This window comes from Hirundo rustica, chromosome 8 (genome assembly GCF_015227805.2).
Source record: "Hirundo rustica isolate bHirRus1 chromosome 8, bHirRus1.pri.v3, whole genome shotgun sequence".
Classification (NCBI taxonomy): Eukaryota; Metazoa; Chordata; class Aves; order Passeriformes; family Hirundinidae; genus Hirundo; species Hirundo rustica.
The window spans coordinates 7008787-7033902 of NC_053457.1; the positions used below are offsets into that span (position 1 = coordinate 7008787).

Here is a 25116-nt window from a genome sequence, read left to right on the forward strand (position 1 = left end):
ACAAATTGTGGAGTACCAGCGCGATATTTTTATTTAAGTATCTATTGGTTGTGTTTTGTTTTGTTTTTTGCAGAGCGGGTTCACCCCCCTCCACATAGCTGCTCACTATGGGAATATCAATGTGGCCACGTTGCTGTTAAATCGGGGTGCTGCCGTGGACTTCACTGCAAGGGTAAGTGTGGGGTCACTTATGCTCGGTTTGCTTTGGCTCCATGTGGCAGCACCTTTTGCACAGGGAGGGGAGAGGCACATCACTCTCACCAGCCAAGGGCCTGCCCTGGCTGAGCTGGCTCTGTTACCATCTGCTGGAAAGAGGCTTTCCCTGGGCTGCTCAGCCGAACCTGAGCTCCAGACCTCGCCTCCCAAAACTTCTGTTTTTCATCAAAAGGAGCTGCGGGTTTCATGGTTCCAGCCTTGCAAAGGGTGGGCTGGGATCCAGGGAAACAAATGCTTCCACCTGTAGCACATGGCAGGAGTGATGTCTCCCTGTGATCCCTGCTGAATTCTCCTCACCGTGCAGTTGCTTCCAGTGGACATCAGGTGTGGTGGTGAATAAAGCATCCTTGCATTCACTGCGTGCACAGGAGCCAGGTGATTCATGAAAGAAATCTGAGGAACTGGATGAGTAGGAAATGAAAGGAGACCGAGAGGTGGAGTCCATAATGTAAGCAGAAGAAAACCAGGAAATAACAGAGGGAAGTTAGAGTTGGAAGAGCAGGGGAAAAACCCAAACATATACGGATAGGGATGCAGCACCAAGGGGAGAGGTACAATATGAAGAGTGAGAAAAGATGGTGGTGCCAGGAATGAGAACAAGTAAATAACTAAACCCCAAAACAAGATGAACTGAGGCTGTTTGTCTCACCAAACCTTACCCAAACAAAGCCAGGGAAGAGATGTGGTAGTGATCCAGGACAATAGGGAGATAAAATCAAGGAAACAAGAGGCATTCAAAGTGAAGGCAAATGCTGATGTAAGAGTAAATAGGCATAAATTTGCCATGAATAAATGTTGTCTAGAAACTCAGATATTTCCTAATAAATCTTAGTAATTAATGTCATTTAATTAATAATTACTTAATAATGAATACTAAATATAACTAATGAGATTCTGGAGCAATCTTTCAATTAAATTAGAAAAAGTAAAGAAAACCAAACCCCAATGTAAATTCAAGATTATATTTGTGAGGGGGATGATGTCACATGGATAATCCAGCAGGTCCTCTTCTGAGATTTTCATCATGTGTTAACGTTTATTACTTTTGCAAGAGGAAAAGTACTACAATACTGCTTAGAGCATTTGCACAGAGGGAAAAGTGAATTTGCAGCATTCTACTTTAGTTTGTATAGCTAAAAACTTGAAAGCTCCTGTAGTTAAGGCACGTGTTTACATGCAGCAAAGTTTTCATGACAAGCATTGCAAACCCATTGCTTTGCTTTCACTGATAGCATTGACCTCTGATTTCCAAGTCCTTTTACTGACCCACTTAGAGCATTAAGGCATTTCATACCATCCTAAGCTTTGGCACTGTGTATTTGATAAGCCCTAATCACAGAAGCAAGGAGGACAAATGGGGTCTTGGGTCAAATCTTTCCCACTCAGAAACAAGATTAGGGATTAGCAATGTTACTACATTAGCAATTAGCAGCATTTAGTACCAGTGCAGTAAATGCCATCTGCCTGTGCTTGTTGTAATAAAATAATAAGTCTTAGGGTTCAGCAGCTCTGTTTCGGATTAAGGGCAAATGTGTGGAGAGCACATCTAGAATAATAAGGCCATTCTTGCCTCCTCTTCAAGATCTGGACGTTTCCAAATTCTGCCTCCATTAGTTGTCATCATCAGAGGGATCGGGGGTTCTGGGAGAGCAGGGGAAGTGTGGCTGCAGTGACAGCAGCCCGAAGGAGCAGTGGGCTGAGGCTGTGACGCAGGGAGCACCGAGCGCTTGTTTGTGCTTGTGATACAGGGCGAGGGCATCCAGAGAGACAGAGGGGAGCTCATCTCCACTCCGTGGCAGTTGCAAATCTAGATAAAGTACTTGTGACAGAAAGAATTGTAGCATAAATATCAGTAATATGGAGTGGAATTTTGTCCTTTAGTGCTTCTCAGGCTGCGGGGGAAGAAAGCGCTGCACAGGAGGATGGGTTAGGTTCTGGCAGAGCAGTGGATTTGCAGGCTAACAGAGCACATGCAGTTATCAGCACCAAGTAGGAGAGCCCTTGCTTGATCCTTGATTACTTGATTGCAAAACGGGTACAGAAAATGACCCCCGGGTAAAGCCTGCTCATTGCCACCTCGTTGCCTCTTGTTTTAATTTCTGTAAACACTATCCAGTGTCTTCCCTCTGCAGGAAGGGCCCTTATTTGAGTCGCTGACAATGTGAGATGAGCAACAGAGCAATGATATGGAAGGGCTGTAACCTAAATAAAATATTTCCATATGTACTTTGCAGAAGTGCAAAGAGCAAAGTTTTAAGATGGAGCGTCAAATGCACTTTGTGCATTATTCCTTTGTTCTTATTAATTAAATAATTACAACTTAAACTGAGAGATAGACAAGTACTGTTATGTTCAAACTCTTCAGAAATTCTGGGGAGAGGTTTGAACAAGAGGAGTGGGTTATGGCAACAAAAGAAGCTTGTGTGAACAGGATAATGTGGAGACAAGTGTCTGAGGGCAGGACAAATCGCCATACAGCATCAGTGTAGTCAGGGTGGGGAAAGGTGGAGGAGTGTGAATGGATGTGTAGGATGAAGGCAGAGCTCTAAGGCCAAGGGCAAGTGTGGTGAAAAGTTGTAAGGAAAAGGAGGGCAGGCCCGTGGCAAAGGAGATCTCCTCAGCTGCCGTTTTCAGTCTGCTTCCAAGAGGCCTGAGGGAAGAAAGAGGTTCCAGCAGCGAAGGCAAGGAAAGAGATGAGCTTGCTGATGGCTCTCAGTGTGTGGGCAGGAGGTGAGCAGTGGTGCTGTACTGTAAGTAAATGATGTCCCCAGTGATGTTCAGCAGCAGCTGCTCCCTCAGCCCCACCGGCACACACCTGCCTGCCTCTCAGCTGTCACATATTCCCTTGGCCCCTTTTTTCTCCACAGCTAGGAGACAGGCACAGCTCCAGGAGCTCTTACAGGTGTCACAGTGCCTGCCAGCCCACGTACCTGCTGACTGTAGAGGCTGGGGGTTGGAAATGTACCTGCTTTCACAGGTGTGCACTCCTGCAACCGGGTGACTGATGTCGTGTCAGCTCTCCCCTTGAGCTGCATTAGCACTTCTGTGTCTGGGCTTTCTTCTCTGGCCTTGCTGCAAGTGCAGGGAAGGTGGCACAGCAAACTCCCCTTTGGGGTGGATGAAAATAATTCCAGTGAATCACAATCCAGTGATGCCCTTTATTCCACCTATAAACAAGGAGACAGCTTTGGGAGCCATCCTAACCTCATTCCAAGTGAAACAAAATCTTATTCAGCTGGATGTTTGCCATTTTGTGATGAAGGAAAAACCATCATTCCAAATTGCTTGACTTTTTGGGCTCAAACTCAACAGAAAACCTGTCACAATTACTGGCAGGGTATGCATTGCAGAGTAACGGGCATTTTATGACTACTCATCATCCTTTTTCTGTAGTACGTTATCGTGTGTCCAGCTTCTCCAAAACACTTCAAATACTTCACTACATCACCATATTTCCCTCTTGCTTAGCTGGGAGACAATCACACAGAAACTAAAGAAGTGGAGGAGGAGAATTAAGGGTAACTGAGGGTGAAGTCGGCCTCCTTTCTTAGCCAGATTAACACTTTAAAGCAGTCACCACTTGGGCTTTGAAGGATTGCAACAGCTCCAGGCACCATTCTCTTAGCTGACAGTGCCACTTGAAGTTGGAGAGGTGTGATGACTCCTAGTTACAGACTGAAAGGTAGCCAGATACCTTTAAATGAATCTATTTATCAATTTTTTTTAGCAGGAAAAAAAAAAAAAAACACTCCTGTCATTTTAAAACTATCATTTGTCAGCCACTTGTGCCCTTAAATCAGACAGTGTCAGATGCCTTACCTAGAGTTTTAATGATTTTGAAGGTGTTTTGAATTAACTGGGAATTTTGTTTAGGTAAAAGTTATCTTTTGGGGATTTGCATAGGCTTCAGATAGCATTCTTCTGTCTGAGATGATCTGTTTAGCCCAGGGGAGGAAATGCCTTTGAAGCTCCACCTGTCTCTGAGGAAAAGAGTGTGGTTAGAAAGGAAGGATGAAATTCTCTGCAGCTTCCAGAGCAACAGCTGAAAGAAACCTCAGTGCCTCCCACATCCACCCTGTGCTTGAGCAGGTCAGAAGATGGAAGGAGCCAGGGAATCCTCTCTGTGAAGATAACCTCTCCCTGTACCTTTCTTGCCAAAGCAAACGGGAGCTCGTCACATAGAGCTGCATCCAGCCCTGGGAAAAGCCCTCCTGATTCACGGCACTCCTTATCCTAGAGGAGAGCTCTGTTCCACTGGGAGTGGGCTCTGCCTGCAGAAAGTTTGCTTACTGGAAGGTTAGGAAAGGATTTTGGTAATTTTGAGGGTGGTGTAAGGACAACATGCATTAATGATGACCCTGAGGCTGAGAAGCAGAACACCATTAGCCCATCAAAAAGCACAGGCAATATCTAAGTGACAGTGGCATGAGAGAAAAACATCTTTGTTTCCCCAGTGGTAGTTTGCCATAAGAGCCTGTTTCTATAGTCTTCCTTCTTTTCTTTCAGGATTCATTTTATACATCTCAACCCTGAAGAAAGTTAAGTATATAAAAGCACACAAGAACTAAAATAGCACAGTATAAGACTTACTACCATTAAGGAAAGGAGGAGAAAAGCTGGAAAATGGTGCACTGTTGAGGGTTTCCTGGAAAGCGTCTGATTGTGCATTTTTAGCTTTAGTTTCTGAAACATCTGTACAAGCCTCAGTGATCCCAGTAACTGCTACTAGAATATAAGACTTTTCTCTGCAGGAATTATGCTGTGTTGTAGCCCCAGTTCTGAAAACTACAGGGGAGGATATTGAGTGTTTTAACATACAACGTGTTGGTGTTGCTGCATAGTTGCGTATGAGAATCTTCAAATGCACACCACAATGTTCCCACAGCTCCAGGATCTGGTAATAGTGGCAATAACAATGCAAGTGGCGCTGTTGACAATTCCTGTATGCAAAAACCACTGTTATGTTCTTTCCTTAAAAACCTCTAATGCTGGAGGGATTTTCCAGACTGTGTAAGGGATTTCTGTTATAGCAGTCTGCCTGTTTTCAGCTTCTGTCCTACTCACACATTCTGTGTCAATATTAAGCTCTTCCTAGAGTTTGCTCTCAGTTGAGGATTGAGAAGAGCTATCTTACTAAATTCCAAGTTAATCTGAGCATTTTGGTAAGAAACTGTTGTGGTTTGTTTTAAATCAAGGAAGTGACATTTGAAATAAGATAAGTGTAAATTTTCTGATTAAAACTGCAGTCTACTGAGAGGCTGGGAGGAGAGCTCAGAGGTGGAGATAACTTCTCTCATTGGCAGCAAGAAGAAACACAAAGTCCATGTGACTGGCAATGAGTCTTCACAGTCCCGATGTGATCAGCTGCTCAGTCAGCATTTAAGTCAACGCAGCACATGACTAGGAAAGGTTTTCCCTTTGTTTTGTGCCTTCCTTTATAGGTGCACTTCAGAGCCCAATATGAAGCTATAAGTGCAAACATTTACTTTCCTTAGTTACTATTAGCATCCTTATGCTTGTAAGACTCCGACTGTGCTGGGAGAAAGAGGCAATCTCATAGGACAGCGCAGCACACCAGAAACCCAGGGGGAGTTCCTGGTTTTCTAAGTGCATTAAAATGTAACCATACAAGATCTACATTGCACACTGACAATTTTAACCCTGTTTTTTCCTTGGCTTCCTAACTATTCGTGTTGCTAGTTTGTAGTGGAAAGGAGCAATTCTGACTGCTGTGGCCAGCTGCGATGGATGACACCGTGTGTCAGAGGGCAGCTGGTCTCATTTCAGCTGGGAAATGTGAGGTGGCGCATTTCTCAACACAGGATAACTCAAAAAAGTTACTGAGTTTTCTTGTGGAGGTGTAGATAGAGAGCTGCAGCTGGAGAGGTTTAGTGTTCCCTCTGATGAGGCACAAGCAAAGGCCACTGATGGTAAAAGCAGGTCGCTCCTCACCCATCATATTTGTGGATGTTGTGTGGTTCTGTAGGAGCCCTGTGTGAGGGGATGGTGGGCTGCAGGGTCTCTGGATGGAGACAAAGGAAAAACACCATCCACAATGCTGTGAAGTGTAGAAAAAGTTGCGTGCACCTAATCCATGGCACTCTGAGCTATGTGTGGTCTCAGAGTATTCTGGGTCACGTGCCCCAGGAAATCTGCCAAGAAGGAGAGGAAAGGCTGTGTTCTAGCTGATAATCCTATGGGCATTTTTTGCATTGTTTTAGCTTGCTGTTCTCACAAGTTATGCTTCATATTCCCTGTAGAATTTATTAACTCACAAATTGGACCTCAGTGTCAAGGGGTCTACCTGAGACATTACCCAGCATTGGATATTTCCAACAGCAAAGGCAAGCAGCACTCCTGCAGGAGTTCTAGATCTGAACCACATCTTTTAATGGCAACTTTTGGACGACATTTCATCTTTATTACTGCAGGAAAACAGCTTCAAAAATTTCCTGATTTACTATTCTATCTTAAGAACAAAGGGAGAAATTTATAGAAGATCAAACGGATAAAAATAGACTGAAAAGACAGCAGATGCTGTTGATACACTGAAGAATTCAGAACCTTACATTTGGTGGCTGTTTTGTTTGCTGATACCACAGTTCTAGTGTTAATAAACAACACCAGAGTTGCACATATTATGAAGCTTTTTTAATCCCTCGTTTCTTGTGACAAGTACAAATAACTCCATTTTGAGTTCCTTGCTTCATATTTTGTCATCAGAAAAATTAATGATGGTGTTGTCAGAGGTTTTTTCACTTCTCAGTTCACGTTCTTAATTGTGAGATGGAAAAGGACCATACATATGAAACTTCTAGCTCTGTTTCTTTGAGACTTGGTACAACACAGTATTGACCAAGGACGAGTTTCTTGGCCTGAACATCAGTGTGCAATTATTCAAACTTTCACATAATGCACCTCTTCATCTGTTTGGAGTCAGAACTCTCAGGCAGGCGAATTATTACTTCACATTCTTTGCCACCAGTAAAATCTTAAATAGCTAAAATTAAATTCTGAATAGAGACTTACCCCCCTCTCTTTCCCCCTTCTTTTTCTCACAGTGTTCTCCTTAGATATTAAGGGTGAAAATGGTTAAAAGTGTTTTTAATCCTTTGTCTCTTAATTTATTTTTTTGTCTGACCTGATCAGACAATTTTTTATTTTTTTTTATAATTGTCTGATCAGGTTAGCAAAGTACACCAAAAACTATATATTCCTTCCAAGGGAATGAGTGCTCTTTTCTAGGAAAGAGGAGCTCTTTGGTCACCCATAAGGACAGATATTACACTGGACATATAGAGTTTAATTTGCTTGATTTCTCCTGCTCCATTAATTATTTCAGGGAAGCTGTGTGTAGTTGGTTTTCCTCACTAAATTTTTCAGGAGCGCTCACATCCTTTCTCCATCCCTCTCTTTGTAATGTGAACTTGCTGCCTGTTTTCAGCCAAAAGTTGATCCAGGTTTCAAGATGCTAAAGACATTAAATTTATATATTTTTTAAACACAGGTGATCACATAGGGCAAAGATGGATTGCTAGCTCCTGTGCTCAGTCCTTGTTCGGTGCTGGAGAATTTCCCCACGTTTCCAGGTGGGGTGATCGCCCCTGTCAGAAGCTGGGAGAGAAATATGCTGACCTAATAGTTTTGGTAGCAATCCAGAAATAGGAATGTCATTTGAACAGGACTTGGTTTTGAATGTGGAGGTGGATATTTTTAATTTTTTCCCCTGTTTCAAGCAAACAGTGTGACCTAACCCCTAACTGCTAAGTGGAAGTCAGCTCTTGTAGTTTTGAGCTGTGTATTTGCCAGCACTCATCCGTCTATTCTAGAATCAACATTTATGGCAACAGGAGCTTTGACTGGCAAATAATTAGATCCAAAGTGCCCGTTCTTATGGGTAAAGCCCTCCGCTTGCTGCACTAGATTCATCTTAGTGTTGAGATGAGTGAGAACCAGACTGCTAATAGGTATTTGTAATGCTGTCCCTTCCTCCTCCATTTCTTTCCTGATGCTTGGAAAATGCTTTTCTTCTTGTCTATGCATGAGGCAGTAAATTATCAGTACTAAATTATTTTGATAGAGCACTAAGGTCTATTAGGCTGAGTTAACTTCTTTACCCCTTAACATCAGCAAGCAGAAAAAGGTGTTTCTTTGATCTAAATTACCTGCAGTACTCTTTACTTGGAGACACAAAAGTTATTTCCTTTACCATTTTTTTCCTAGAGAAAGTAGAATTCATCTCTCTCCCCCTCTGACCTCAGTAACATCTTTCCTCCTGGGAAGAGAGAAAAAGCAGAAACTATCTCCACATAATTGTTTTTCTCCCTTTCTTTTTCTGTCCTCTGCAACTGGTACAGTAATGCAGTGACCCCATATTATATCCATTGTCAACTCCCAGTCAAATAGAATTCTCTCTATTTTCCAAAACCAACTCACAGAAAATTTACATGATCACATAGTTTCACCTCCCTGAAAGGACTAGACATGCTGCACTTTCTGTTTAGTGTGCTAAGCATCTTTTTGCTTCACTTTGCTTTTTAAAGTAACGAGAAGCTACCCTAGCACAGTCATCACTTTGATACTCTAATGATCATGAATATTATAGAGTCTGTCATTTAACCTCGCTGACATGTATTTAACCTCTGTGATAATATTAATTAGTACTTTCTAGAAGCTGTGAGTTTGCTTCATAGTGAAATTTTGTGTAAATGAAAAAGCAGCAGCTGCACGAGGTGCTTGGTTGTGACGAGGCTGTGAGTCAGCTTGTCACGTCTGAGAGGGGATCTTTTCTCAGGGCTGGTTCTCTCCCACTCCTCTCACCTGCCCTTCGGAGGGAGCTGCTAGCTCAGTTAGCCAGCTTGGGCACTGGTTCCCCTCCCCAGCTGCTCAGGGTGCCTCTCTGATTCAGTCAGCCTCAGTGCCCCCGCTCCCTGCATGTGCTGCTTTCTCTGGTGCCAGGGCCGCTGCTTTCCCGCAGCCAGCTGTGTGTGCTGCCCCTGCACACGCAGGAACACTTTCTCTGCAATTCTCTCTGCCTGCGTGCACCAGCTGCGTGCTCGGTTTAGATCCTTACATTTTCACTTGCCTCCGCGTGACCCAATACATGCGGGATGTGGCCTTCATACGCCACGAGAGAAAGGATTCACCGGAGCATGAGGAGACGTCCTGGCTGCTTCTTGCTGAAGAAGTGCCTGTGTGTGGGTTATGTAACTGTCCTCCATGTGCAGCATCCCTGCCTGTGCCAGCCTGCCAGGCACCGCTCAGGGAGGCACACACGCTTCTCTGCCCCACTTCCAGCGCCGTGTTACACCCGTTAGGGGAGCAAACTGAGTAGGCAAAATTAACGCTGGAGCTCAAATGGAGGTGCTTGCCAAGCTTTCAGAGTTTGCTGATGACGTTCAGAAATAAGTAACGTTGGCCTCTCGTAATTTTTGAATGAGATCTACAGATATAATGGTTTTGTTTATATTTCTGTGGCTCCTTCGAGGCCAGCGAAGTTGAGGTATGACTCCTTATCACTACAGGCTCATAAATAACCACAGTTGGATTAAAGCGCTAGGATCCAGTAAAATTGTGTAAGTTCAACCCTTAAGCCAAAGTTGTGAGCTGAGGCACAATCATCTTATAACTCTAACAACAATTTGAATTTTGTCTTCACCATGTGCGTCTTGAGATACCGAGCCAGTAATTGGTTGAACACAGCTTCCCTTTGCTTTCATGCTCCCAGGGAAACAAACGGTGTTATGTTTTAGCAAATTGGGCATAACTCATTCTGTGAGCAAACAAAAAATGGAATTCATGAAGGACAGACATATGCATATTTATTTTCATGTTTTTTTCTTCCACAGAATGATATTACACCGTTGCACGTTGCATCGAAAAGGGGAAACGCAAATATGGTCAAACTCCTACTTGATCGAGGAGCCAAAATCGATGCCAAAACAAGGGTAAGCTCAAGTGTGAGTTTTGTGAGTGACTGTGTGGAATTATTGCATCTGACCCGTGTGTTGCTGTGGTGCTCAAATCATTCATCTTCCTGGCAGGCTAATACAGCTGTGCTGCATTTATTTTTTATGAAATGATTGCAGTAGGATGCTAACATTTGACATCCCTTACAGCAGTGTCTGAAACACCAAGGGTGGCAAAGCTCAGAGCCAACTATTTTACGTGTTCCCTTCCCAGTGTTTAATTAGGAGCTGCTTTTATCTACTTGGAAGTAGAGGTGAATGTACAGGAACATGCTAAGAGATGAGAATTCAAGGCAGCTATTTCAGAATGATGAGCGTCCTGCAGCTCAGGCTCTGTGTGAGCGGTGCTTGGCCGCTGGCTGGGGTTTGTCAGCACATGTGTCGGGCAGAGGGATGGTTTCCATCAGGCTGACACCCAACTCAGTGCCCTGAGTGACTTAGAAACTCAGCGCATATGGTCATGTCTAGTTCCTGTAGTTAAAACCCAACCAAACCACGGATATTTTATTTACTTACACAGCAGCAGAAAAAAAAAAAAAAAAAAAAAAAAGAAGGAAAAAGTTCAAATGTTTGGATGTCAACCTGGGATTAGTGGTGTTGTGGGCTCTCAGGGCAGTCTTTGCAACACACTCCTGTGTGTGCGAGGTAACTCTCAAAGCTGTCCCAGTAACTTTTTGACAATTATCATTTTCTTGAAATATTCATTTATCACCTTTACCTTTTCCATTTTAAATTAGTCTGTGTAAGTTCTACCTTTTAGAATCAATCTAAACAAATGAATAACCTAAGAATAGTTTTCCTACAGTTCTTCCTGTATTCACAGGTTTTTGTTTGGTTGCTCTAGTCTCTGAGGTTTCCTGCACTGCTTGTTAGGCATGTTCATGGGGTTTTTTTCTCTGTTGAATTCAGAAACTGGGTCAGTCTATTTTGTCATCTCTTCGTTCTCTCCACATGTTTTTCCGTAGTGCTTCTATTTTACCTTTAGTAGCTGATGATTTATTTCTAAAATGTTTCAGGTTTTTTTTTCTAGTTGGGCAGCACGGAAGAGGTGACTTTTCATGGTTAATGTGGACAGTGGGTACAGTTTCTGGACTGAAATTCCAGCCTCCTCTGTGCTACGTAGGGGTACCAGGCTGAGGGCTGTGATTCTACCTTGTGGTGGGGAGGGTCACCAGTTGGTGGAGTAACAGATGTGCTTTTGGTCAGAGCAGGGAAAAAGGGGCTTGGTGGAGAATTAGTCGCTTCCCTCTGCGAGTATTTGTACAGCCCGCTGCAGTCCAAATCAGTAGGGACCAGTATTTTATAACAGTCAGAGCCAAGTTAGTTCCTTTAGTCGGGAAAATTCGTGCTCTGCTTCATTTCCTATATCGCAAGCTCCGGGGTCAGACACTGGGATAATTTATGTAACTAAAAATACAGGCTGGGACGGAAACAGGATCTAGGAAGAGGGCAGAAGCATTAACAACTCCCGAGTCTGGCGCAGCTTCCCAGTGAGGCAAAAGGCAGCGATGACTGTGGTTCACGAAGCGGTGGTTTGTTTTTTCTGGCTCCCCCCAGAGACTGCCTGTCTCCCCAAACACCCATCCCCTCCAGAAGCCAGAGGGGGTTTGCATAACTTTTCCTGCCCGTGCTGTGCGCGTGTCACTCAAGGTTGCGCGGGCTGGCGTTACCAGAGGCGCGGTTTCCTGGCAGTCAGGGAGTGGAGGTGTGTGCCCTGCCTCGTCCTGTGCTCCCAGAGCCTCACACAGCTCCGTGATGGGCAAAGGGAGCAGCACCCGTGCTGCAATTTCCACACCCAAGCATATAAGGAAAAGAGTTTCAGTTTAAGGTATATAAAGAAACCACGCTAGAAAATTTTGTGCCCTTCTTACCGTGGTTGGCTCAGCGCCAGCACAGGGGCACCTATTGGGTCTTTGGAATGTTTCTCAAAACCTGTTGGGCAGCAAGTCAAATTATCCCTCCCTGATTGTTGTATACTTAAGAACGAGCTCAGAGTTGCTCGGTGCTTTTTGGGGTGTCTTAGCTGATGCTAGGCATTTCTCTGGACTGGGCACAGCTTTTGTTCTTTTGTTTTTGTAACGTTTGTTATTTTCTCTTTTATTAAAACCTTTGCTTTACAAAACACACCTGAGGAGCCGTCTCACAAATATTCTTAAGCCTCTTCTGAGAAGTTGCAGGCCAGCCCTCAGAGCTTGATACATCTTTGTGGGGCTCAAAACCCTCTGGCCACCACGCAGCCTGTATCACACCAGTCCAGAAATCAGTACCTAAAGCAAGAGAAGGATGAGAGGAGTGTGAATGGGTGAAAAAAGGGCATTGTTTGAGGGGTGCCTGCCTGGTTCTCCTATTCAGCAGCAAAGATTAATTGCTCTGAGTTGGCTCAACACATGTTCTTGCTAAATCTCTCCTGTTGTTCCTGCCTGACCCAATGTTGTTTTACAAGGCTGAACAATTAAGATACGTCAACTTTGCAAATATTTCTTTTTTTTTTTTTTTTTTTTTTTAAGCACTATTTTTGTTTTCGATACCCCAGATATAGAACGACCCTACAAAAATACAGGATGACAAAGGCTCTGGTCATACTCTTTACAACAGCATCACCACTGCTGAAAGGCAAGGAGCAGCTGGGGTCTTTTCTGATACATGTGTCAAGTCCTGCTTATCAGCTGGATGCTCAGGCAGAGCCCAGCCTTGTGTGCTCTGTGAGGGGCAGGTGCTGAACGCACACACAGCTTGATAACAGGTGGGATTTCCATGTGGAAATAAATGAGTCTCCTAGTACCATATTTATAAATGTGATGCTTTCTCTTTTTTCCTGTTTTTGAGGGTATTTTTTGTTTTTTGGGGTTTTTTTTAAGAGATGAACAGAATTTATGGATGTAAGAGATAAGCAGATTTTTTTCTATTAGAACAGCTTTTTGTCTTGGACATTGTGATATTTCATTCAAAGACTAATTATGGAAGACAAAATACCTTCTTTAAGGTAAAAGGCAAAGCTTTTGTACCGTTATGAAAGGACCCCCCCCAAAAAATCTTGAAATTGCTGGTTTCTGTTGTTCAGGGGGAGAAATTCTTAGGCCTTTGTTTCTCCTGTTTCATGTCTGTATTCCACCTTTGCAGAATGCAGAACATACTGTTTTGTGTTGCTGACCAAACACTAACAGGATTTGCTCCTCTGCCTCTTAGATGGGACAGATTCAGCTATTCAGCTGGCGTTTTGTGGTCTGTTCTGCAGTCCATTCTCTGTATGGGATGCTGGAATACTCTCCACATAATGCTTAGCTTTATTGTTCACAAAAATAACCATTTTATAGTTAAATTAACAGAAAGCCTTTCCTGAGTAATAAGTTGAGGTAATGGTTTCTTTTCCTTAGTCATTTAGATGAGCATTTGCGTTTGCTGCCGACAGATGGTCCAGGAAACTGTAGCGCTGAAGTACTGCACAAAAGGTTAACATGAAGGGCTAAATCCTTATCCTGTTTCAATTATTGTAAAAGGAATCCAGGAGCTCCCACTTTCTCTGGATTCATTAGGACTGGGATTTGATGAGCACCATTTTACTCTTACACACCTCCACACTGTAGTTGAGCGTTGAGGGAACGTGTGAGGCACATCCCAAAAATTCTGTTAAAACTATTTTGAGACTCAGATATGCTTTTTTTTTTTTTTTTCTCCCTCTTTCCATTTTACTTCACGCTACGTTGCATTGTTTATTTTAACCAGCTGCTCATCTTCCCTCTGTGGTCTTTTTTTTTGTGTGTGTGAGATGTCTAGCAGGTGGTATTTGAAGCTTGGTACTGAATTCTTAAGGGTACCCCTCAAGAACTGTGTGCTGCCAGGGCAGCTTTAATCATTCTGGTTTTTAGCTAAGATTCTGGGCAAAGGCCTGTTAATGCCTCATGTAACATGTTTACTGAATGCTGCCCTAATTATGTTTTTTCTATCTTCCAGAAAAGACTTTAAAAAGTAAAATTTAATTAGAGAGGTTGATTAAATTAGCTTGATTTGCTTTGGCTGTCTAATACTGTATATGCCACAGTGAATTTGTGTCTGAAGCAGGCAGCAAGCAAGTTTTAGCCTGGATTAGCAATAAGTGTTTATAATCTTCATTCTACTGATTTTACAGCTAAATAACAGGCCCAGCACTCATATCTGCATGAAAACATGTGGGATATGCTCTTTGAAGATGCATCAGATCATGCATAAGCTGCTCCAGAAAAAAACCCATGTATTAAGATATGAAAAACCTCCAGTAGCGCTGCCTTGGCACTCTGAATGTGCTTTGCATGTGCAGGGAGAGCAAACCTCGTTTGTAGCCCTGTTACCCTGAAGAGGCAGCTTGCAGTAGTGCCAATGGAGTGAAGATTTCAGGGGGCTGGGGCACGGAGGGGCAGTGGGACAGAGCCCTGCCAGGCGCGGTGTGCGCGTGGAGAGTCGCTGAGCGGCGCTGGGCAGACAAACCCCGCAGGCAGCAGTGACTGCTCCCCTGGGAACGGGGGCTGTCACCTCTGGCTCAGGGGACAGGAGTGCCTGGTGCTCCTGCCAAGGCTGTGGACAGGCTCTGGGAGCTGGCTGGAGCTCTGACAAGCTCTTGCTGAATATTTCCACCACATTTAAGTTTTTCCTGGGTATTGTGCTTGGTTTCATGGCTCTTCGACTGGGTTAGAAGCTGATGCTCAGTGATGTGAGAGCTGTGCTGCTGAGGCTACTGTGGCTTTGGGAGGCAGCCAGAGGATGCCATGATGCGAGGGGAATCCTGGCTGAGCACTGACAGGGAAGAGGTTGCTGGGGAGTACAAGGAGACTGCTCTGTGCTGACCCCACGCTGCTCAGGGATCCCTTAAAGCCGGTGGTGAGGAAACACACTGCAGCAGGAAGGCTCAAGGTCAGGACAGTTCTGACTCTAGTGCAGCAAGATCAGGGAGCTACACAGGTACCTGAGTGTCAGCAGGGACCAGAAACAATGCTTGGGTCTCGTTTTGTGTGTGTGTGTTTAAAATAAAAGCTAAAGCAGGCAGCAGCCCCAGAGATGGGTGTGCAGTGCTAATGGGAAGCTTGTACCTAATCATAACTCCTCCTATTGTCCTCTTGGCTTTGCTGAAGCTGCTCTCGGGCTCTCTGGAGGGATAGATAATACAGATGATATGATTTATCATGTCAGTGCATACTTACAGAGTCCTTAATCTGCAGATTATTGTCATAATCGTTTGTAATGGTTTTTCTGAGCCATTGCAGACTATCATATTAAGGCAAGTTTGCTTCCTAATACATGTGATATATTTTATGCTTCACATAGTATAGTCTATGTTAACAGTAAATAAGCAACTAGAAAATCTCCTGACAAAGTCAGTGAAGTCTTGCTGAGCTCAGAGCAGTCTGTTTTAATCTCAAAGTCTCTTTTTAAAAAAGAAGTTTTTGTGATCTGCATTTCAGATTGCCTCTGCACATTTCTTCACCTTCTCTGAGTGTCATGTAGCAATTAACTAAATCAGTGAATAGCGTCTTTTGAAACTATCAAGAAAAAAAAAAAATCCGTGCAGCTCAATTATCTGTCTTGGGGTGTATTTGCTCTTCGCAGTGGGAGACCTGACATCATGTGAGCAGTGGCTATAGCTCAGCTGTGCCCCCCAGCAGCCGCATGCACTGTCATGCTGTGTCACACGTGATGTGTCTGGTGGTAGTGACTCTTGTGTGGCCCAGAATGAGGTCCAGCTGGCCAAGCACGGCTGCCTGCTCCTCCTGAGCCACAGAAACCTTGTCAGCCAGAAATGCCCCCAGAGGGGTGGGGCACCGTGCTCTGGGAGCACTGGAAGGGTCTGGACAGGCGCAGGAAGATGATCGCATGTGTCTCCTTCTCTGTGGGCATGGTGCTGCTAACCATGGTATGTTGGTGAAACGACTTGGGGAGGTATTAAATCTGGAAAATGGTCTCTGACTTTGATGCCTGATCTCCTTAAGTGTCTATCTTCGATGTACCTGCAGAATGTGATAATTATTGGAAGTAAAGAGAGTGAACAATCTAACGTACGTGAGGCTCTTCAGCTCTTGCCTACATGTCTGTAGTTACCTGGCCTTGCTGGGTTTGGTTTTCCTTCCCATACAAGTTTTTATTTTTTTATAGGTGATATTTTCATATCAAATGTTTGTGTCTGCTCAGTACATGATATGCCCTCACCTGTGGAAACTACTGGTATAAGATAGATGCATTACTCATTTTCAACACTTGTGAAGCTATGGCAAAACATTTGCAACTCAGCTGAAAAATGCATCATTTGTGGGGTTCTGTATCTTTTCTCTTTGTCTTTATTTAAGTGTTTTGAGAAATACATCTTGAATTTGTGTAGTATCATTTTAACAAGATGCACTTTTCAGTACTTTATGGGCTGAAATAGCAGGAAGAAGCAGAAATTACAACAGAACTGACTTGAGAGGTGTCAGTAGGAACATTGTGGGCCAAGCTGCTTTCATCTTGTGGGAACAAATGACTCCCTGAGTTAAGGGAGTTGAGTCTGGACCAAAATATTTTCTTCATCAGAAGATATGCCTTACTCTGAATGCAAGAACATGCACAATGAGAACCATGCAAATTTTAAATGAGAGTAGCAGGAAAAGTTTATCATGGCAATTCCTACCTGTTATCTTTCAGAGGTTTATTAGGAGCAGGCAAAAATGTAGAAGCAGGAGAATGTAAGGCTCTCTGAACCATCTCCTCCCTCTCCCTGGATGCTCTCTACACTTTGCAGGGCTTAAACTGATACTCCAGTAGAGTGTGGTTTAGGAATTACCAAGGAAGAATATTATAATTGCACATGAAAAGTATGACTGAGAAAGTACCTTAATAATTCTTGCTACTGTACAGAAATGGAGGGGGAATGTGTGTGTGTGTGAAGGGAGTGTGTGAGCAGGAATTTTAGGTAATCCCTTATAAAAAAATGATGTGACACATGTATTCTAGACAATAAGACATACGTGTTTTAAGAGCAGTGGAAGACACCAGAGAAAAGCCCCTTCCTTTGTGACTTGTAAATGGAACCCCAAAGTTCCTGAGAACTGCGACATCATTATTTGCAAGAAGCAGTAGGATGTTGACTATTACGAAGCTAACTGTTCTAAAAGAGGCATGGACAGTGTGCCTTGACTCTAGGCCAGTCACTCAGCTGGAGTGACATAAGCACAGTCTGCACGACGAGACAGGAGGGAATCCAGCGTACTTCTATCACCTGGGATTAAGATGGTTTTCTTGTCTGCTGTACACTTGTCAAAATCATTGTAATAAAAGAGTCAAGGAGGATGGTTTTTTTTTCCTCTCAGGCTGACTATCCACCGACTTTGATGCATATTGACAAAAGAGAGACCCAGTTTTCTCCAAGGCATACAGGCAAAAAGTACCTGAAGTGCAATCTCACCTTTTCCTTGCATGTGCAATGAGTGCCATGGAAGAAGCCCATTGCATGAACACCAATGTGAAGTGACTATTTACACGTTCAGAAAATCAGAGCCAGAATGTGCTCTGTTGGTTTGAACAAACAGGTTCAAGTGTTCATTTGCAAAAGAGCAGCACCTTGTAGGAATTAATGAGCCTCCTAGGACAGGTCCTTGCAGGACACTAATCAGTTATAACTCTGTATCCCACAGGATGGGCTGACCCCCCTCCACTGTGGAGCAAGAAGTGGCCATGAGCAGGTTGTAGAGATGCTGCTGGATCGCGGTGCCCCTATTCTTTCCAAAACCAAGGTAACTGATACTCTTCCCTGGTGGGATAATCCTTGTACATTTTTTTCTTTTTCCTAATGCAATTCTGTATGTCTCATATGTTTAAGGGTTTGGCAATAACTTTCCTGTTTCTTAGTTATTTAAAGTAACTGTGTGGGAGCTCTCCGAAGTGAATGCCGTATGTAGAGCACGGCTGCATATGTAAAAGGTGTTAAATCGAGATATACAAGAAAAGATTTCTGTGCCAACCAAAAAGGCTTGTGTGGTAACCCTGTCCCTCAGAATTTCAGTAGCTGAAGATCTCTGTGTCGATCCTGGAATAAACACACGGTGATTACAATAAATCTTCAGCTTGTACCAATTTACCCTAAGGCTAGAGAAGGGACAAGAGATAAAAATAGAGCAATGTCCCTTTGCAGAGACAGCTCGTATTTCCTGAGGACTTAGCCTGATTATCAGTTTCTCCACTTTCTGGCTCTCTACAGTTTATTATGCAAAATTCTTGCTGATAATTTCCAATCACCTGCGCCAGGGTGCACAGATTGCTTTAGACCCAAGGGCTGGCATTAAAGGAAGCACTTGCCAGAACTCTCCTGGCGGTGGTCTCTGCTGTGCTGTTACTGCTGATTTCAGATCTCACAGCAGCAGCCTACTTTTCACCACTGCAATCCACGACTTCTCCATTCAGGGATGACATTTGGCCTGTGCAGTTTGTTGAGGTTCTTTCCAAAGATAACCTTCCACTACGTGTTTGGTTTGGTTTTTTTTAAGTCTGTAACCAATATGTTTCAGCAACATTTCTGTTTTGTTATTTCTTTTCCCTCTCTGTCATCCTGTCCTATTCTGTCTCAGCACCATTCTATATTCTGCTTTTCTCCTCCCTCCTTTTTTTCCCCTTTACTGGAGTATATTTAGCATTTGTTTGGGGAGGTTGGCACCAGCATTCCTCTGCTCAGTGAGTCACTGGCAAGAGCTGTCATGGGTGATCTGACAGACAGTTTTCACCCATCCTCTGCATGTGGAATTTCCATGGACTCCCACAGCCCTAGCTTGCAAACTCCATGAGCGAGGGAAAACCACGAGGGGCTGTCTAGGAACCCCTTGGTCCACATCTGCCACTCTTGGAGCCTAGAGCTTACACTCCAGGGAGAAAAAAGGCTCTTCCACCCTCTTGGGTAGCTCCTTTTATTATGTGAAGGGGAAAAAACCAAACAAACCAACCACCACCAAAGTAAAACCACAAAACCCCCAACCAGGCAAAAAAAAAAAAAAAAAAAAAAAAAAAAAAAAAAAAAAAAACAAAAAAAAAACAAACACCAAAACCAAAGAACACCCACATAAACATACACCCTATTTCCTTCATTTCCACCATCATAAATGAAAACCTCTCCTAAGGAACTACGTTTCTTTGTTGTGTGGATGTTGTATTTTTTAGGTTTTACCCTCAAAATTTAAGCTGCTCTTTGAGGACTGCAGGTTTTGAATTTGTTGCTCTTCCTGAGGAGACTCACACAGCCTGGCCCAGAGTTCACTAGACAAAATCAGGCAGATTACATGGGATAGTGGGTTTGAAATTGCCTGAGGCTGAGACACAGACTGGATGTTGATCTGCAGAGGCTTATATAAACAACTTCTGCAAAATAAGAGCATCCTCTGGAAGAGGGAAAGCTGTTACATGTTAAAAAGTGAACAGAAGAAAGTGCAGAACTTCCTGCATTTCCTTCTGATGTGTTAATTCTACCACTTTCAGAAGGTAAGCTGTACCTCTGAATGGCATAAAAGAATTCATTCATTTGGCACTAAGCTGCAGTACTGTCCTCTGCAAAAATAAGTGGCTCCATTCTCTTCAAATTAAGTCATATATTATTGGAAATAGGACACATCTTTGAAAGAGTTTGAACTTCACAAAGTTCCTCGTGTTATATAAAACTCTTTCAGAATAATAACCAGGCTGCAGTTTGATAGCTGTTTCCTGCTGGAGAGGGTTTAGCGTAGTGCTGACCCTTTTTTGCACTGGAAGAACCTTAGATTTATTGTCAGGGAAGGCAGTGACCTAATGGATTTTAAGGGGGTTTCTACAATGAAAAGGGAATTCTAGTCTTGAACATGCCAATGATTTTGGATGTAAGAAATTACATCCCTGTCAATAAATGTCCATCTTTTTTTAATTACTGGTTTTCCAGGCTTCTTTGGCTCTTTGTCTTTTGTCTTTTTTCTTGCCCTAGAGTTAATGGCATTTGCCCAGATTAAAGTTCTTTGAAATAGCTACAAAATAAGCTCAGTAATTTTATGTTTACCTAATCAGACAGTTGATACTTTGTTTCATCTCCATGGTCCTGTTTTGTTTTGAGATTTTTTTTTTTATTTGATTGTTTTAAGGTATGGTGTGACCTTATGGTCCTTAACGATCAGTATCTTTGATTAATCTTGAATTTCTTTCCCTCTTAAATATTTCCTAGGCAATCTTTTAAAAAACAGTAATGTAAAAGTATTTCTAAAGGTGCTCCATCCTGAAGTAGCAGATCACTTCTTAGGGTCATTGTTGGGTTGTCTCTCACAAGAAGGATATGGGCCTGGAAAACACTCTTACATGTATTATTTTTATTTTGAATGTGGCATTGAAATATTCACTGACTTGTGTAAGGTTATAGAGTATCATCAACTGCAACAGAATTGAGCCTGGTTTAGGTACAATAAAAGACAATTTTCCAATAATTCTTTTGTCTTTATCAACTTTTTTAGCCTCCAGTCTTGTCTCGTGTTTTTCTGTATGAGGTCTGGTTAGCTGCTGCACTTTTCTTGTCCGCGACAGATTTTTATCAAGTATTTTGCTGATTTTTCAAATTGCCTCTGTTTCTTCCTTCCTTTTCCATCCATGTCAGTCTTTTTGGTACAAGTCTCTCCTATCAGGGAGTCCCATATCACCTTCTCAATCTCTCACTCCTGTAATAAGCGTGGTTTATTGGCTGTTACTGTGAAGAATGACACTTTTCACCTGAAGGATCTTTCTTACAAAAATGGAGCAGGAGGGTGTTTAAAGTTTCATGATTTTTTTACTCTCACCTAAAAAGCATCATCAGTTATGAACTGTTAGCAGGTGGATTTGGTGACCGAGGGAAATTAATCTTTTTTGTTCTACTATTAACTGCACAAGAAAACCGTGGAAACATGTAAAATGCCTTGCTAGTATCAAGCTTCCATGCAGATAATTGCTGTAGTAGCCTTTGGGAATGGGAGAGAGGCTTATCCAAGCCAACATAAATCACAAGTGAGATGCCCATGAGATAATCTTACTTGAAAGATAACTACTGTGTCCAAGAATATCTGTATCTCAGCACTGCAAGTAAACTGCTCTCCGGTTCTGACAGGATGCTCCTGTTTGCTTTCACCATCCTGCTTCCACCTCGGTTTAAAATATCTTTTCACTGCGTATTCCCACCTTTCTTTCGAGTGGTTGCTCTTGCTGTTATCACACGGGAGGGGTGAGGGAAGGGTCTGTTTCGGGGATCTCGGCTGGTTTTGCCTCGCTGCTTTGCCTTTGCTGGCTGCGGTCACACGAGGGCACTGCGTCTGTGAGCAGAGGTTTGTGTTCCACGGTGCAGTGTACTGCCACTCACCTCCAGCTCGGAAACCACTGTGTGCTGCTGCAAGAACAGCTTCTGCACTCAAAACTAGTTTTGGCACTAGACGAATAGAGTGGAAAAAAAAAGGCAACAAACCTACAGCAGGAAGAAGGAGCTATGTTCCACTGCTAACAAAGCCTCTTTCATTCTGGCAAATATTTTTAATCTTTCGTCATGAAATAGTGTCAGTCCTTTCAATTTTTGAGAATCTTCTCTCATGGTTTTTCTCTGGAAATATAATATTTTTGGGGGAGCTTGTTCACTATTTTAAACACTGCAAGAAACAGTTCATTGGTACCTGAGTCTCTCTCAGGTGTTTGTTTCCCTGGTGGAGCAGCTTCACCACTTCTGCTGGTAGGTCACAGCATGGAAGGTTTTTTCAGAGATTTTAAACCCAGTTGAAACTTTCGGTGTTTTACCAATGTGGGCTGGGAAGAGTGGTCTCCAGAGCTGGGTAATGTGGTGTAAGCATGTGTACAACCCAAATTCAGGAAAACACGAGTGGAGGGATGAAGGGAGGCTGTAGTCTTCACTGAGTGATGCTCTGACCTGCGCTGTCCTGCCTGGTTTATACCAGCCACGTTTAGAGTGGCGAGTTTCATTCAGCTTTAAAAACCAGCAAATTCCCTGGCTGGGGTGTTAAGAGTCACAAAGGGTTGTTCCCATCTAACTTGAGCAGCTTGTCTGAGCCGTACCGGCAGAAGGAAGCTGCATTTAGAGCATTGCTGGTATGTTATGATGGTATTTCAGTGTGGGGCTGCCTACAAACTCTAACCAAAGAAGTTCCCTATTCTGGAGTAAGAACCCTCATCCTTACTCTGAACACGTTAAGTTTATTTTGGGTTGTTTCTGGGCTTGTAAAATCCTTCAAACAACAAATGCTCCGAGAACAACGCGGAGGAGTTTCTCTTCCCTGAGCATCCTCTAACCCATCCGTGCTGGGTCTCTCTGTTGGCAGAATGGTTTGTCTCCGTTGCACATGGCAACACAAGGGGATCATCTAAACTGTGTTCAGCTCCTGATTCAGCACAACGTGCCTGTAGATGACGTCACCAATGACTACCTGACTGCACTGCATGTTGCTGCCCACTGTGGCCACTACAAAGTCGCCAAGGTTCTCTTGGACAAGAAAGCTAATCCTAATGCCAAAGCACTGGTGAGTACACAGCAGGGCGCTCTTCACAGCTCAACATTCCTGCAAAGTTGTGCTGAGACTTGCTGGGAGTTGTTTTCTGCCTGCTGATGGCTGGCAGAGAGGATGTACTGTTACTGCCGCAGCCCAAGAGCAAACGCCCGAGGTTCGAGGTGTTAATAGTGTATCCTGCAATCAGAGAAGACCTTTGCTTGTCAGCAGTGATTTATGAATTTCTAGTGTAACTAGAGCATTTTTGCCTCCTGGTATCTTTTTATGATCATGAATAGATGAAACAGCTGCAGACATAACTGCTGTAGCTTTTGGAATGGAGAGAATCCTTATTTTCCACGTGTTTTTACAGAGAAAGTAATCAGTGACATTTAAAACTGAGAGAATTTTTATAAGTTCTCAGTGATGTGAAACAGTAAAAGGTAGGAATGAGTTACATAATGAGTATTTGTGGTATTCTATGTCAATGGAGTCATATGCCTTTCTACTTTAGAAACAACTTCAGCAGCAAAATACGTTAGTGCAGTTAAACTGCATACAAACACAATACATTAATGCCTTTTGTTCAAACTGCAGTTGCAATCCACTCTGTTTAAAATGTCTCTTTGATTTGTTCTTCAATAACTGTTCCAAAGAAATTTACATTCTGACATGGATTGGGTTGCTTGGTTTCACAGCCTGATGCTAACTCCTTCAACTCCTGAAGTGTTAACTGAGCTCCTGAAACCCTCACGAGCCAGGGGAGATTGACTCTCTTGGAAACAGCACAGGCTCCACAGATTTCCTTCTCTCAGCCCTGTGCTTTTTGTGTCACATCAACCTGTATTCAGGTGTCTGTGGTCAAGCTGTGATGAGATATGAAACACACCTGAGCTCACCATGGGCATTGTCCACTGCCAGAGAGAGGGGGCAGAGCTGCTACACTGGAACAATGACATGGACCCCAAATCATGAAAACATACAATATTCTTTACTATATGGCAGGTAAAAAAGGACAATTTGATCAGATCTGAGGGACCAGCTCTGCCAGTTGTTTTCAGAATGTTCTGCAAAGGCTCTTTTGTACCGAGCAGCATCAGCATTCAGTGCTCTGATGTTACTGTGCCATTCCTGGGTGCTCAGGACAGCCTGTTTTCCTGATTTACTTTTTTTCTGTGGCATCTGGACAGCCCATTTTCCTGATTTACTTTTTTTGTGTAGTATCATCTCATACTAAATAAGATGGTAGTTCCAATGTTCACTCCGTTGCGCACATCTATTTTAAAGGAAGGGGTGAAATACTTGTGGTTGCAGTAAGCTGACAGGTAATGAATGGGAAAAAAAACCCAAACAAACAAGTTGTAAAAATAGTCTAGAAGACATAAATTCCAGAGCCTGTAAAAGGTAAAGTGCTTTTTTTACCAGCAGTTCTAAAAGGTCAAAAGATCACCAACCAAAAAAAACCCGCACCCTAAATTCCCCAAAAACTCCAGCAGATAACCCCAGCCAGTTAACAGTGAACATGGGAAGCAAAAAACCAAGTGTTTGATACTTTTGCATGAATTGAGATTTTTCAAAAATAAATTAGTTATTGGAATGAGCAATATATTTCGTAATTAAAACTGGATATATGAAACAGATCTTTATCTTCTTATAAACTTTTACTTTCTATTACAAGAAAAGGGTAGCAATTCCAAAATAAATTTGGGAGCTGTTCCTTTAAGATGGAAAAATCTTTCATGTGAATTCCATACTCAGGTCTACTTTCTAGTGACACGAGGCATCAAAAATGTGTTCTCTCTTATTTCCAGAATGGTTTCACACCTCTTCACATTGCCTGCAAGAAGAACAGAATAAAAGTAATGGAACTTCTTCTAAAGCACGGTGCATCAATTCAAGCTGTAACTGAGGTGAGAAATGGTCTTTCCATGCTTGTCTTTGCTTTTCCTACAAAATTCATTGTAACTGTATTGATTAATATTTCAATATTTCTGAAAGAACATGGACCAATTAAGTCTACAATTATTTTTAACTAGATAGAATGAAAGAATAAAACTGAACAATAAAGTCAGTTGCCCTAATGAATCACAAGCAACATATATATCAAGATATATATTGGGATTACAGTGAGAATAACAAGTGAAATGTAACAAAAAATACTTTCTAAAATCTACCATTTCTGCCAATTTGTTTCCTGTGATTTAAGGCACTGAGGATGAAATTTGCTCTATTACAGACATCAAGGTGAAGACTATGCTTCACTCAAGTCCTGTTTTAAAGGGTGGTTTAATTCAGACCTTGTTTTGGGTTTCCACTACAAAGTTATATTCTCCCACCATCATGGGACATCGTAAATCAGCTAGACAGAAATCAATATGCATTCACTTCAGTCAGCATGAGACAGTCTGCAGCCAGCTCTTGGAACAATTTTGAGATCAATTAAGTACCTAAGGGAATTTTTATCTCCATGTATG

At 42.8% G+C, this 25116-nt stretch overlaps 1 protein-coding gene across 7 annotated transcripts in view; it reads left to right on the forward strand.

Annotated features, from left to right (window-relative positions):
* The window catches only part of ANK3 (ankyrin 3), a 349693-nt gene that overhangs the window by 217382 nt on the left and 107195 nt on the right, over positions 1-25116 (forward strand). For all 7 annotated transcript variants that reach the window (XM_058421436.1, XM_040072042.2, XM_040072038.2 and 4 more), the window contains 5 exons: positions 74-172; positions 10065-10163; positions 17819-17917; positions 22478-22675; positions 24454-24552. In XM_058421436.1, the coding sequence (XP_058277419.1) occupies positions 74-172; positions 10065-10163; positions 17819-17917; positions 22478-22675; positions 24454-24552 (594 nt within the window). The remainder of the gene's footprint in view (positions 1-73; positions 173-10064; positions 10164-17818; positions 17918-22477; positions 22676-24453; positions 24553-25116) is intronic.